The sequence below is a fragment of the Symphodus melops genome, assembly GCF_947650265.1.
Source record: "Symphodus melops genome assembly, chromosome: 18".
Lineage (NCBI taxonomy): Eukaryota > Metazoa > Chordata > Actinopteri > Labriformes > Labridae > Symphodus > Symphodus melops.
The window spans coordinates 5,583,939-5,599,405 of NC_136708.1; the positions used below are offsets into that span (position 1 = coordinate 5,583,939).

The 15,467-nt window shown below is 39.6% G+C and overlaps 1 protein-coding gene across 1 annotated transcript in view; it reads left to right on the forward strand.

The window, feature by feature from the left end:
• The window catches only part of col22a1 (collagen, type XXII, alpha 1), a 58,176-nt gene that overhangs the window by 38,449 nt on the left and 4,260 nt on the right, over positions 1-15,467 (forward strand). Inside the window, exons 38-56 of the mRNA XM_079368499.1 lie at positions 447-551; positions 1,540-1,584; positions 2,137-2,214; positions 2,313-2,348; positions 2,434-2,487; positions 3,614-3,658; positions 4,131-4,166; positions 4,252-4,365; positions 4,670-4,723; positions 5,037-5,090; positions 5,191-5,244; positions 5,361-5,414; positions 5,590-5,643; positions 5,735-5,788; positions 5,923-5,976; positions 6,054-6,098; positions 10,351-10,404; positions 11,775-11,828; positions 12,012-12,065. Of these exons, the coding sequence (XP_079224625.1) occupies positions 447-551; positions 1,540-1,584; positions 2,137-2,214; positions 2,313-2,348; positions 2,434-2,487; positions 3,614-3,658; positions 4,131-4,166; positions 4,252-4,365; positions 4,670-4,723; positions 5,037-5,090; positions 5,191-5,244; positions 5,361-5,414; positions 5,590-5,643; positions 5,735-5,788; positions 5,923-5,976; positions 6,054-6,098; positions 10,351-10,404; positions 11,775-11,828; positions 12,012-12,065 (1,098 nt within the window). The remainder of the gene's footprint in view (positions 1-446; positions 552-1,539; positions 1,585-2,136; positions 2,215-2,312; positions 2,349-2,433; positions 2,488-3,613; positions 3,659-4,130; positions 4,167-4,251; positions 4,366-4,669; positions 4,724-5,036; positions 5,091-5,190; positions 5,245-5,360; positions 5,415-5,589; positions 5,644-5,734; positions 5,789-5,922; positions 5,977-6,053; positions 6,099-10,350; positions 10,405-11,774; positions 11,829-12,011; positions 12,066-15,467) is intronic.

The window sequence follows — 15,467 nt, forward strand, 5'->3', positions numbered from 1 at the left end:
CTGCAGCTAACGAAGCTAACGAGCTAACTGTTTGTCAGCTCCAGATCTTTGCATGACTTTAATTTGACTGTAATTTAGTTTGTGACTGCATTTCCAGCATGGCGACCACCACCGATGAGCTTCTTAAGCTTTCTTAAGTTACCAACGGGTGACATCACTCACTTTTTGTTAGCTATTGTTCACAGTCTATGTTGCCGACTTGAAGATAATGGCTTACAAATTTGGGGCGTATAATAGAAAACGTACATTACAAATGTAACCATTAAATCTTTGACTGCAAAGAGATCCTTGAAATGAACCTTGAAAGTAGAAACTAATATGGAGTTATAAACAACAGAAGTTAAATGAGCCTTTGAGGTGCCTAATGATGTACTGTACTTGCCTCAAGAGAATAACATCACCATTTTACTTTCTTTACAATCACTGCCATTAACGTTTATTTTAAGGGAGAACCAGGTAAACCAGGACAAGCAGGTCCTGCAGGCCCATCCGGGGAGCCCGGTATGTTAGGACCACCTGGACCACCGGGGAAAGGGAAAGATGGCCAAAATGTAAGACACGTTTTTTTCTAATCTCACAACAGGTAAACCTTAAGTGTATAATGGAATTGTAGGGTAACATTATGCCAATGTTATAGTTTTTTCTAATTTGCTATTTATTTATCATTAGGGTATTTAAAGGTCCAGCAATTAGTGTGACAATGCCCTTGCTATGTCAGCACTGTTTTTAAATTATAAAACGTAACTGTGTGCTTTAGTTCTGAGGTGATGTTTGATTTGTCTTACAAATCCTCCAGGTTTACTCCTTTAATGTCCCTGAAGTAGCTTTACTTTTGTATGAATTGCATGGGTCACGATTATGTACTGACTGGTAAAACAGAAACACTTGTAAAGTTTGAGAGAAAGGAGAAAGATCAATTGAATTTGCATATCAGGATTTCTACCAAAATCATGAAAAAATAATCAAAGTTTCAGTATTATAAATATTCAGTCTGATCTTTGAAAGTTTTCAGGGGTCATTTTTTAAGTTATGTACACCTTTAACTAGGTATTGATGCGTATTATGTAAGCTACCATTAAATATTGTTTTAATGAAATCTCCCTTTCAGTAATAGAAATCTCCTTCCTGAGCCTCTGATCAGTCTCATTCATTCCACATGTGCTCTGCTTGTAAACATCTGCTTGCCTGTAACACATGTTGAGCAACAGTACAATATGACCGTCTGCATGGGCAACAAACAAGCCTAAGTAGGCACACTGGGGCTTGCAGCTCAACATCATCATTTTTTACCTCAGACATGTGGCCGTCCTGCTGACGAAGCGTTAACAAACAGGAAAAACACTGTTAAGACATATCACATTATAGCAGCACACAGCAGTTGTGTTTTTTTTTTTTTTTACAGTTGCCAGGTGCGGCCCTGAGGCCTCGAATCAGTCATGTGCATGATGAACAGCAACTCTAAATGGTTTATTCTAAAGAGGCTTAATTCTAGTGTTTGCGTAGCAAGCAATTTGATTGATGTGATTTGTGACATTACAGGGAGACCCAGGACCACAGGGGATACAAGGACCCCCAGGGCTAAAGGTAATGTAATTTTAGTAGTTTGCAGGAAAGTGTGGGTGTGTGTTTATGTAGGTTGCCTGAGGTGTTTTTTTTTTATCTTGCACAGGTGCTCTTTCATTGATGTGAAAAACTTTTTTTTTTTTTTTTCTGACACCGTTGAGAAAAACAATTCATTTTTGTTGAAAGCAGAAAAAGCAATTTCGATGTCCACTGCACTGTGACCGCTGCTCTGATTATGACCGGATTTTTTTTTCCGTTGTGAAGAGCTTGATGTCGAGGGCCCAGACTGGGTGAGGCTGGACAGGGGGCGTTGCTGGATTTATGGTGTCAGATCACTCACCCTCATCATCGATACTTTTTCCCTTCTGAGTACCAAAATGTCAACTGCAGATTGTGTTTTTTTTTCTCCATCAAAGATTAAAAACGGAGTGGTATTTCTGGGATCAGTAGGCATTGCTGAATGTGTCAGGTTTTTTTTGCCAACTGAGACTCCTCACCAAACATTATGGCTGAACTGACATTATTTGAGGAGCATGACAGAGAAAAAATAAACGTTTTACTTTATCCTTCAAGGGCCAACCAGGGTCAAGAGGAGAAGCTGGGGTACCAGGAGACATGGGTCCTGCAGGAGAAGGAAAAGTGGGACCACAGGTATTTGCATTTCAAGTGGTGTTTCATTTTATTCCTTTTTTGCAATTTATTCAAAGCCTTATAAAACCTTTGTTTGTTTTTTTTGTTTTTTTTTGTAGGGGCCTCCCGGAAATAATGGGCAACCAGGAGCTGCGGTAAAAATATTTTCAAATGATTGATGTTGACTATGTCTGTTCCATTAAAACCTGTTTCTGTAATTTCTGTATGTTTTGGTTCTAGGGCTTGAGAGGTCCACCAGGAGTAGCTGGTCCTCAGGGCCCAGCTGGACATAACGTGAGTCTTACAGATCGCTTGTAAGCTTGCTGCTAACACACACTGCAAATCCCATTAAATGGTTCACAAATTGTACCTTAATGACCAGCCTAAGCTCTGATCCAGTGAATCAGCATGACTCGCTCTTTATGTCTATATCTCTTACATTTTTGGTAGTGGTGTGGAACAGATTCTTGTGTCGGTCTTGACATTCAAGGACTGTAAGGGGGCGCTTACACAAGGCAATCAGTACTGTGCCTATGCATGCTTTACCCTGTAAGTCCAGTTTGTTTGACTCGTGCGAGTGCTCCAATTCGTGCTCAAGCACAAACTGTGCTTCAACACAGTTCATGCACAAGCATGGGCACAGGTTTTATCTCTTAATATAGAGGAGGAGGAGTTTATGTTTTATACTGTGGTCAGTCAGCAGGGGGAGCTCTAAATACTTTGGCTTTATTCCCTGGTGGATGTTTTCCCGTCTATCTTAATATAGCGTCTATGGTTTAAATGAACACAAAGGTTATTGGGCTTAACATTATTTATTTGATCACATAGCTTTGCCATGATTGCAGTTCTTTTATCTTTGGGTCCAATTATGATAACTTCCGATGTTGTGTCATTTAATTGGTAGGAAGTTGTCTGATGATTTAACTTGTGTGAGACATTTAAGGAGAGTTGTTTTATCTCACTGGTCACCAGGTCTAATCCAAAATGAAACTCTAAAAACAATGCAAATGGACATTGTTTTCACAGATGATGTTACTGAGTAAAAGCATGTAAAATAGAGTTGGACCCAGAACTGAGCCACGATGCTCCCCATGAGATGAATTTGTCAGTTAAAAGCATTTGCTGGTTAAATGTGTCAAAGTTAGTTCAAAATAACTCGTCTGAATCAGCAGTCCTTTGCATAATTGTGACGGGCATCTTAGAATGATCATAATAATCAAATACATACCAAATGGCATTTACATACTTAGTTCAAATGTCTTTATTGTGAAAAGAACAAATCAGCAACAATAACTAAGTGGATTAAGTCGAAGCTGTGATGATACTTATAAATGGAGAATACAAATCTTAAATGTCTTAATATTTCATATTTTTAAATGGATTTGAGTTTTTTAAATTCCTGCTTTTCTTCCAAATGCAGGGTCTACCAGGAAGGCCAGGAGAAAAGGGATCACAAGGAGAGCCTGTGAGTACTGACAATGGCAATTATAGCAAGCAAGTCTGTGACATTAAGTTGTATTGAATCCTTTTTAACAAAAAAGTGTTGTTTTTTAGTTGTTTAAAACTATAATCGTAAAGATTTGCAGTAAAATATTAGTCTGTTGAGTCTTTATCTTTTTACCAACCCAGTCTCACAGTGTGCGTACAAATAACACAACATTACACTTTGAAATTGCGTGCACATGATACCTTACGAATATAAGGTGTTTGCCTACCTATTGAAGAGCCGGCCCATAAAGAACTACCTTGTCTATCTTTGGATGATTTGAAAGATGGTCCATGGCCAAAGTGTAGTCACCCCACATTCCTGTGCTGGACCTTTTTAGTCTTCAAACTAAAAATGAACTTGATGATTTTTTATTTGAAGCCTAGGTTGCCTATCAAGAACTCCTATCTCTTGTTCTCTTGTTGATTAAACCCTTCATTCTGTGTCTCAGGGCAAGGCTGCAGATATCTCTGACCTGAATCTGAAGGTAAGAAGCATTTCCATCCTTCCCTAAACAGAATAGACTGCACATATGGATGGCTTAATCTAAACATATTTCCATGGTATTTTAGGATGTTTGCTCAGACTGCCCTGCAGGTCCTTCTGGACCACCAGGTCTCCCAGGAATCCCAGGAGACAAAGGACACCCGGGACCTCCAGGAAAAGATGGCCAAGATGGTTTCCAGGTAACACTGCAACTAATATTAAACAATCACTGCTATTAACATCAATTCACTTGTAATGTGCAGGCTATTATCATGCTCATTTTTAAAGGACTGTAAAGTATTTGCCTCTAATGTGTTAGCCCCTAAGTGAGCCATGAGGTCCAAGGCTACACGTTAGTCATCATCAATCAGAGTTGGTGTGACGGATGGAGCGGCTTTCTCTGCATCATTAGCTCTGCCTCCTCTGGGGGCAGCAGTAAGCGATTAGGACCCAGTAACGGTGTTTGTCTGGACAGAGACTGATGCGTTGCCGGTGTCATTACAGGGAGCGCCGGGACCGGCTGGACCTCAAGGGCCCTCTGGAACCGATGGAGGAAAGGCAAGTTTGTACACTAACTGCACTCTTAATGCTCCCAGAGGACTTAAAGCTAATTGATTGCTTGTGTCAACCTTTTTATTACCTGTCAGGGTTCAGGTAATTGGAGGCAAAGTTAATTATCAAAACACCACTCAGCAAAAGGGGTTGAATCATACTTTAAAAACACTGTTGATATTTACACATTCTCCTCCACAGTAACATTGTGAACATTTAAGATGATTGTTTCAGTTGGCAAGTAGTTCCTCTGATAAATCTTTTATCTCAAGAGTTACAGCACCATTTGATGTTTTCTCTTTTTTTATTATAACCCCAGGGTCTTAAAGGGGATAAAGGAACTCCGGGCAACCCTGGAGACAAAGGAGACAAGGTATATATTTTGTCCTCTATGCTTACAGACATTTTTATCACAACATTGCCTTATATGAATTGGATAAGTTGATATTCATAATTTTCTTGTTTTTTTACAGGGTCACCCTGGACCCCCTGGTCATCCTGGTACACCTGGCTTAATGGGTGCACCTGTACGTCTCTACTTTGGGTTTATTTTGTCTTTGAGCTAAGTGCTGACAGCTTTTTGTAAACAGACAGACTTTCTATTTCGGTTGACCTCCTCTGACACTGCCTCTTTCCTCCTCAGGGTAACGATGGCCAGCCTGGCCTTGTTGGCCCCCCGGGGACCCCTGGAGAAAAGGTCAGGCTGCACTTCATGTATTCTCCCTTCAGAAAGCGTATTACCCATGTGTCATTATTTTACAAACCTCTTTGCGCTACCATGTAGGTCACCCAGCCTGTGTGGTAATAGTGGCCATTAATCATTTCTTTTTCTTCCGTGACTGTGACCTGTTTATGTTTGTTTGTTACACCAGGGTAAAGAGGGTCTCAAAGGAATCCAAGGTCCACCGGGACTACCTGGTTTAATAGTAAGAAAAATAATAAAAAGTACAGTGTCAGGAATATTACAGCACTGTAAACAATCTGAGTTGAGAAATCTATTATTTTACTGATTTCTAGGGTCAGCCTGGAAAAATGGGGAAAGATGGAAGACCTGGTGAAATCGGAGAACCTGTAAGTAGATGAACATAGTTATTATCTAAAGGTTTCATGTTGAACAACAACAACAGCAAGATACTGTTTATTGTGAGAAAGATTTGATTGTATCATGTGATGTGGGCATAAAACTAAGTGTGCTTCCATTTCAGGGCAAACAAGGTGAACCAGGACCACAAGGGAATTCGGGGCTTAGAGGTCTCCCGGTAAGCAACCACCAGTAAACAGGTCTGGCGAGGCAAATTAGTGTGACTGATTAATCATTATCTCTCCTCCTTTGCAGGGCTTTAAGGGCCACAGAGGAGAATCTGGAGCTCCAGGCCCAAAGGTTAGTTTGCTACTTTCTGTATTTCTTGTATTTAAAGACTTTCTACTTTACAACAGACCTACAGTTAGCTTTATTTAACGTTTTGTCCACTGCAATTTAATTCGGGGTATAATTTTGCATTTTTATTTATCTGTTATTTCATCCAATTATTTGAATCATTGAAAGAACTGATCCCATTTGCAGATAACAAAAAAGTAATCATTTTAACAATAATGCTTATTTTCCAAAAGTCCAAGTTACTACAGAGTCAAACTAAAAATTCCAAAAGGAGAAATGAAAAGAGCCGCAAGAAAATCCTCAACAAAGCATTCAGTGGTAAGCTAACCAACATCAATGCATTAAGCAGAGTACACAACGGGTACATTTTGGGCCAGATTCCCCCTTCCGATTAAAGTCAGTGAAGGTGTCCAGCTATTGGTTCTAAAAATTATCTTGCGGGATTCTCTTATGGTGTGATTTGTGTTAATCAGTCCCTCAATGATGTTGTGATGTTGCAATTGCAACAATCCACGCAAATTCAACCAATCATAGCAGTACCCTGCAAAAACAGCGAGCTACACGTCACCAGAGTTTAGTGACCACTGACCAAATTCACTATCTTGTTTATCTGCTCTTGGGACTTAGTGCACGAAAAAAACTGCTGCAGGTCCATCCTGTCTCATGACAACAGTTTGTTAGGCCGCTGTATGGCAGACACTGCTCCGTTACTGCACTTTTAATATTTGATATTTTTCAACTAGCAGACAGAGTAAAGACGATGTGGGCACAAGATACGATCACACATTTTGAAAAGAGCTCTGGTGAAGTCAAGTCAAGTGTGTGCAAGAAAATAGTTGATGTGAAAAAAATTGCAACTAGTTTTACAAGTTTTGCTTCCCGTCACAATTTAATTGCAGAAAAAAAACATTGCAACATGCATTGCAATTTTTTTGGAAAGTTGCAGCGAAATCAGGTATTTTAGGCCTTAACAATCCCCCAAAAAGTCTGTAAAATCCTGGAGGGCCTGGTAATAATGCTTTTAACCTCCCCAATCTGCTCGGAAGACAATCTGACCGCCCTGAATTAAAATATTAAACGTCAAATATTTAGGATCAGAAACCTGCTGTGTGGAAGCACGACTTCTGTGAATGGTCAGGTGAAATGGAACAGTGGCCGATAAGAAGAAGCTGACTTAATGAAAAAGTACAACAAACAAAGTTACAGTACATGGTTGTCATACATTTAGGACCAACATGTTGATTCGTGGCAAATAAAAAAATAACCCACAACCCACTCCAAAGGAGTTGGACCGAAATGTTTACTATTATGGATGTACTTGCTAACAGCTAGCAACATTTAACTTGACCATTACCATCATTTACTCTTTAAGAGGACATTATACCCATTTTTCATCTTTTCAAACAGTCCCCTGTGGTCTAAATGAAACATCTGTACTTTGTTAAGAATATAACATAAATCAAGCCCCAGTGGAGGTTTGTGACTCTGTAGAAACCAGCTCTCTCAGAAAGCTCTGTTCTGGTGTGTGTCTCTTTAAATGCAGACCTGGGGAAAAAGGTTTTTTTCTCTAGGCTGGGGTTGGATATACCAAGGGAGGGAAGGGTTTTTTGGGAGGGGTTAAATGGAGCAATTTTCTTTGTATTGTAAGACTTAAGCAGACTACAAACAAAGGACTGGATGGATTTATTTCACATTTGGTGAGTCAGTAGACACTCAAGTTAAAAAACAATATCAAAGGGTATTTTTCATAATATGTCCCCTTTAAGCTGGTTTGACCACGTAAGCTTACATATTTTTGATACTTGAGACTTTGCTTGATGTTAAATGAATAGGTTAGTGTTTGTTAAGCTGAGTTGGTCGTCTCGTTGCACATCACACACTTTAGGAACTGAGCCGTTAATTTGACATGACCTGATGTCTGGGGTCTCTCACTTTTTCAAAAACATTTAAAAAAAATATTTCAGTGCATGCCAGGCCAAACAGAAAAAAGTTGAAGGACCCTGAAGGGAATGAACCTAAATAGACATGAGCTATTCAAAACCAGGTGTGTCAAACAGGACAGGTGAAACTAATGAGGGCAATCAAACTGGAAGGAACACACACAAGGCCCGCAGGTAAATCTAGACACGTAACACAGGGGAAAGAACTACAAAACGAAACAGGAAGAAACAACAGATATAAAATAAGAACACAAAATAAAGACACAGAAAATCATGACAACATGTGGCATACCACTCAAAGGGCTTATATTTCACATCATTCTACAATCATATTATGCCCCAAATGTTGCAATGCAGCGTACATTTAATTGCATAGTCATGAAGAACACACAGCTTTTAAGTGACAATAAGCAGCATCAAGACTTATTTCAGTTCGACTTGACGATGCAACTACAGTCTATGAAAGCAGTGTATACCTTTGAAGCTACAAGTGTCTATACAATGCAGGCCTGTTGTGGTCATATTTCCTCCACGAACGTCTCACTTAACTTATGTCAAAAAAAATATATAATAATAATAAAATATATATATATATATGTATAAAAATTGATTCATCTGATTGGTGTGGAACACTAGATAGCCGGGGAGGAAGTGGCTTTGGTTGGTTGGGGTTCCGTCTCCGACAGGAACATGTACACAGCAACATGTCCTTGGGCAGGACGCTTAACCCCGAACTGCTTCCACCGCCTCGTTGACGGCACATGCATGTGTATGAATAGGATTCTGTTGTTTGTCAATTTACAGAACAACCTCTGTCATCAGTGTGTGAATGTGTAGGTGTGACCTGCAGTGTAAAAGCGCTTTGAGTCGATTAGAAAGCCCATTTACAATTTACCATTAACAAAAATTGACAAAAATAAGTGCTCCAAATTAAATGATCACATGATTGATTCATTACAGGAGTTCAACTCACAGCCACATACAGTGCTTCACATGCTGCAATACAATGTCAAGCACCCTGTACACACATCTTCTTCATGAGAATCACTGCACCCGCTGCTTTGTCTCTCACACAGCACACACCCGCAGGAAAAGTTCCTGCTGCAGAGCCATGACCAATAGCAGGGCTCATTACAGACAGTGCTGACTGAGCTGCACAGAGGCAGGAAGCCTCCCAGCCCAACAGACAGGAGACAACTTATTAGAGGAACTGTGAAGTGTTTCCTCAGACACACTGAATTCTCCTCCGCTGCTTATAATGACACTCGCTGAGTGTCACTCATATGGAAATGATATTCATTGTTATTCAGCGAAAGGAAAGCCTGTGCATGCAAAAAGAAGCATTCATTGAGCCCAGTTACCTCAGTATGATGCAGCAGTGTAATACTGATTCTTAATAGGATTTCTTTAGGTCTTAAGGCCTTTGCACAATAGATCATGAGGTAATAGATAAATACTTTATTGATCCAGAGGGAAATTCAAGCACGTGAAGAATCAAATTGGAAAAAAAAAGTCATTTAAAGGATAACTTAAGTAAAAATAAATCCCAGCAACAAACACATATGTAAGCTCAATTAAATGATATTATGAGAAATGAATGGTTAGCAACTGTTAATCAAACTACAAGTAGGCAAGTGATGTAGACCCTCCACACAGTGTTTTACAATGTGATGCAAATGAGCCAATGCAGAAGTTCACAAATATGCAGTTCATCGAGTGTCCACTTGAGGCTGCTGTATTTTTAAGGGGAGAAATAAATATGTTGACAACCTTGTTTTCAAATACTTTTTTTGAAAAGGTGATTGAGTGTGATGAAGGCTAAGAGTTATCAATATGCACGTTAATAGGTGTGGCTGTGTTGACTGACAGATGGAGGCTTTGTAGTTTTCAAAGAGGTTTAAGACCTGCCTCAGCTTTACCTGTTTGACTGTTTAATAATTGATTGATTGATTGATTTTGGAAATTAAAGGTCATCTGAGTTACTGAGCAAAGACATCAGTCATCGAAAATTGACAATTGCATTTAACAATAATCTGTATACGGCTGAGCTCTCATATCCCAACATTAATTGTGAATGTGATAGCAGATGAGAGTGTGTTATTGGTTGAAAATTAGTTGGAGATAGCATTTCCATGGCAACCAGCATCGTTAGGCTTCATAACGCCTCTTCAGATACACATGGGTGACATCAGGAGGTGGTGATTTAAATGGATGGAAATATTTGGAATGTTTAAGACTTAAACAGTAAACCACAGTTTAACTGTATTATTATGTCCATTATGTCCTTTTTAATGTACTTTTTGTGTGCCCAACAGGGAGAAGACGGAAAGTCTGGACTACCTGGGCGTGACGGAAAACCTGGGAAAGAGGTTTGTTTAAACTTACAGGTTAAATGTTACAGTGTTTTTGTTTTTTTTTGCATTTGATTTCAGTTTCACTGATCTGTAAAAATAAAAGTTCAACACTTGCAGCCATGTTCAGTACTAAACACTGACACAAGGGTTCTCAGACAATGACTATAATACATATATATTTATGGCATACATATTGTATGATTTGCAAAGAAATACCTTAAAAAATCACTGAAAGGTCAATAAAGGACTTTCAGGGTCGATTTCCATTAGATGCCACACTTGTGCATCGGTCTTTTCTTTTAAGTATTTTATACAGAAAAAAAAAGTTCTTCTGTGGTTTGGAGAGTCTAGTGATTCTCCTTAAGTTGTTCCCTTGTGATGAAACCTCCCCAAAACTCATCCCTGATTAGCTGGGGCCGTCTCTCCTCCATTACATGGTGGCTGGGCTAGCAGTTGGACATAGCTGGCTTCACGCCAGAGAAACTTTGAGCCTCTGAGCGAAACATAAACAAACTGAAGGAGGCGCCATCTCATCAGTATGAACACAGAGCTGAGAGCAAAAAAAGAGAAAGACTGCTCTTAAGGATGTCATAATTTACTGTTTTATTAAGTTTAGTTATATTTAGCATCTGCTGTATGATTGTGTAAGATGTTACACATTATACCTTTAACAATGAGCCAATTAATATGCATCTGATTTACATGGGAAGCAGGCCTCCTTATTATTCCCTTTATAAGGTTTCCACTCTTGGCTCAGTGATCCACTTTTGAAAAGTTTCCACTCTGAAAGTACCTTCCAGTCCCTGCGAGTGATCATTACAGCTGTCTGGAACCAGTCCTCCATTGATTGATAGAATGCAGATAGAACGCTGCTTAGATTAAAAATGAAAGTTGGGGACAGAATGCTCAACTTCCAGAAAGCCAAAGAATCTTTACTCCTGGTTATATAAATCAAGTGGTCCAGGACTAGCAGCAAAACGTTTGAAACCATTTATATCTTTGGACATTGTGTGAGTTTCATCGCTATGAACTTCTCCAAAATGACACCCTGAAATCTGTCTCACATATGCGTATAAGGAGTGCAGCACTTTTATAGCACCATTTGTCTCGGAAGTAACACCTCACCAAAACCCGTCTTTTTACCTCACTCATTATCTGGCTTCTGGAGACAGAATGTTTTCACAGCTAGTCTCTTAAAGGAAGAATCTACTCCCCCCATAAAAAGGGGAGCTAAGATTAAATACACCACTACAATGCGGCTGAGGCTGTTTTCTGCCCAAGGCTTAATTCTCAAGATATCCTAAAGAGGAGATTTGATTAAGAGCCTTTTGTTTTCAGCATGGACAAGATAATAAAATGGCCTTTTTATTGTTTTGTTTTCACAGGGCCCAATTGGACCTCCAGGCCGAGAAGGACTCAGCGGGCATAGAGGCGAGACGGTTAGCCTTTTTTTTTTATCCTTCACTTGTTGCGATGTCTGACTGAAACAGTGAGACAGATGAAGCTCCCCTGTCAAGCGAAGGAAAGATGCAAACCTAACGTAGCACTCTAACCACTCCTCTTGCCATCCTTCCAAATAAGTTGTCTCATTCTATTTCTCATTCTTCTGTTTTGCATCCTAGGGACAGCCTGGTGAGCCTGGACCATCAGGAAAAGCTGGCCTCCCTGGAACCCCAGTAAGTTATCTCTTCATTGTGCACGATTAATCTTACTATCTATGGACTCTTGGATGGCTAACGGTGCAAACAAACAACAGAGATGTTGTTCAAACTCAATGATAAAGCTGTGACTAATATCATTTTCTCACAGAAGGAGGACATAAATGAAAAAAAAACAAGAGGCAGGAAGGAACATTTTGAAAAAGTAGCATTTTAGGAGTTAAAAGAGAAAGCAGTTCCAGTGTGTGGGATGTTACTGTAGGCGAGGGAAGGATGTGAAATAGTTCTAGAAGACGTGAGATGTCAGATTTAGATAAAGATTTTGGATGATAAATACTGTCTTGACCAGGGTTGGGAACATCAGGCTGACCTTTTAGATTGGGGCTTCAGTGGCCTTGGGGCTTCAGTGGTTGGGGCTTCAGTGGCCATGCGGTTATGTCGTGCCCCATGTGCGGAGGTTGTACTTTGAACTTCTCTGAAATGACACCCTGAAATCTGTCTCACGCACACGTATCAGGAGTGCAGCACTTTTATGGCACCATTTGTCTCGTGGAAACCCCCCCCCCCCCCCCCCCCCCCTTGCTCCTCACTCTGCCCCATGTGCGGAGGTTGTGGTCCTCGATGCAGCGGCTGTGGGTTTCAGGTTCAACCTCTGCCCTTTGCTGCATGTCGTCCCCCGCTCTCTCAACGTTTCCTGTCTCTCTTCAGCTGTCCCATCAAATGGAGGCAAAATTTACTTCGAAACCAATGACCACTGAAAGATGGTGTTGTCACAAAATTAGGAAGTACTAATGCACAGAAATGTCCACATGTATAAAACAGTGCATACCTTTCTTTTTAACATCCCAACCTTTGCTTGAAACACAGCATACTCAACATTTTAGTGCGTACAGTACACACTGTTTATACATAATGCTCCAAGTTGCTGCAAGAAAAAAAACAAAACCTATTGCTACGTTTGATCAAAGCAGAGGGAGTAGAGTGTAGTAAACTGTCACATGGAGTGACAAAAATAAATATATCTCGAAGCAGGTCTGTGTGCTTTTAGAAAAGAAGTACTTGACATCACATCCCCTGTGACAAATGTCTGAATCATTGATGATGCAGATTGAAAACAGGGTCATCCAAGGATTTGGAGCGCTGAAGCTGCAATGAAAAAAAAGAAGAAAAAGACTTGTGAAGGTTGACCTTGATCTGAAGGTTTAAGCCAAGAGTTGCATGTTGAATAAAGGGTTTTAGGATTAGTGGAAAACGACATAGTATTTTTCAGGTCATTTCATAACTGGCATTAATATCTTGATTCATTCAGATGAAATAAATGGAAAAAGTGCTATTGTTGATGCTGACCTCTCTCATGTCACTTTATTTTTATTATGAAGTATTCTTGACTGGACTACAGATGAATGAACTCAGTCATCACAGTGAAACACATAACATACATATTTTTAAAATTCTGCGTAGCAACGAGTGTATTCCGACATAAAACACATCAGTATCCATCTCATTATCTTTTTGAACTCATATCCGCCTACGGAGTCATCTCTAAAGTCTAGTTTGTTTTTGTTTCTGAAATTTAATTCAAGTTAGGTTGAAAAGTTGAAATGAAAAAAAAAGCGGCAATTGAGAAAAAGAACATGCATGGTCGAGAGCAGTGATTCTCAACTCGTCTTGCCTCAGAACCGACCAACATCTCCCTTAAAGATAAACCTGAACTGCATTTCTGATATTTTTCGACCAATCGGATTTTTTAATGCAAAACTGTAGTTTTTAGTCTTGGAAATCTTCCTTTCTTTGTTTACAGCTTGAGTACAGGTCAATAAATAGATGTTGCAGTATTATATTTCTGTGCTCTTCAGAGTTTTGCCAGGTGGGAGGAAGTTCCTCGGTTTATGTATTTTTATAAGTGAGTGAGAGCAGATGTTTGAAAAGACTTGTCAGGATTCTTTTTGCTATCATTGTGCTGATGAAAAAAATGTCAGTAATACTTATTCTGCCCCCAAATGACTGAAGTGCAAAACAATCCAGTGTTCTTGATAGGACTGAAAGTGTGAATATATCTCCAGGAAGTGCAAACAAAAGAAAGCTACCAATGATATTTGAGTTGGCACATTTCTGACAATGACAGTTGAAATTAGTTGCTGCTCATTTTAAAGCTGTTATTCAAACACGAAACATTTATAGCCACAAGAAAACATGACATCAATGCTCAATCTCTTGTTAACAGCATGTTGATCTTTTGTCCCTCACTTGAGTCACGGGGCTCCCATACTTAGCTCTTTATCTGCATTTCACATCCTCAATCTAGCTCAGAACATCTGATGTGCTTCTTTGATGAAAGAGATTCAATGTCCGGGTTAATTTTATTGAAGTGTCCTGGGTTTAATTGAGTAACCTTGTTTCATAATCTCTTCTTCCGTTTGATAACGTTCATCAAAGCCACCAGACTCCATTGGCAAAAATGGTCCCTTTTCCTTGCAGGAACAACAAGAGTGGCTGCCTTAAGGTTATAAACATCACTGGGTTGTGCCAAGCTGCAGTACAAACAATAATACTGTTTAAATTACTTTTTTTTTTTTTTTTTGGTCAATGGAGTCTCGGTGGCTGTTTCAGGTTTTAACAAAAAGCATCGATCTGTTATGGTCAGATGGTTTAATTAGCAGTCTGTGCCAGTCAGTGGAAAAAAAACAAAAAAAACAAGCACTTTTAGAAAAGCAATTCCAAAACTTTTTTCCCCATTTTTTTCATTTAAACCCCAAAATATGTAATGATAGAGGCCAAGTTTACAATGACAAGGTATAACCTCCAAGCCCTTCATGCTATATGAGTTGTGTAATTTGTTGTGTAAATCATCTTGCCCTAGTAAGATGTATTTAAAGTGCTGTCCTTATACTTTAGCTCACTTTAAGCCCTTTAACTTCATATACTTATATAATATGCTGTGCACATAAATTAGGTTAATAAGGGGTTCATTGATGACTAAGTTTTACAGGTGAGACAGGTTCTTTGGCCTGGGAATTATTAGGAAAGTGAGGCAATGAGAGGTCTCCACGAAAGATGAAAGTATCTAAATGAGACCTTAAAAGTGCTTCACAATGTGCTTTGGAAAGAAATAGACTGAGCTGCACTGGTCCGTAGGCTGAAGAAGGGTTTCTTGGGAGGAGGAGTAACTGTTGCTAACAGGAGGGCAGACGATATGCAGCCAGCTATCAGAGAGGAGCTGATGATATCAGTCAGCAGAGGGAGCAGATTATCAGAAATAGCCTCCAGTGCAGAGGAGGGCAGCAGCTCCATGCAGAAAGGTTAGAAGCAGAGATAGAGGGAGATTTCAGAGGAGGGTGAAAGTATGAGATCTTGCCAAAAACACTATCAGGTGGGCAAATTAACCACGCTGAGAAAGGAGGGTTTCAAGAGTGAAAAGAA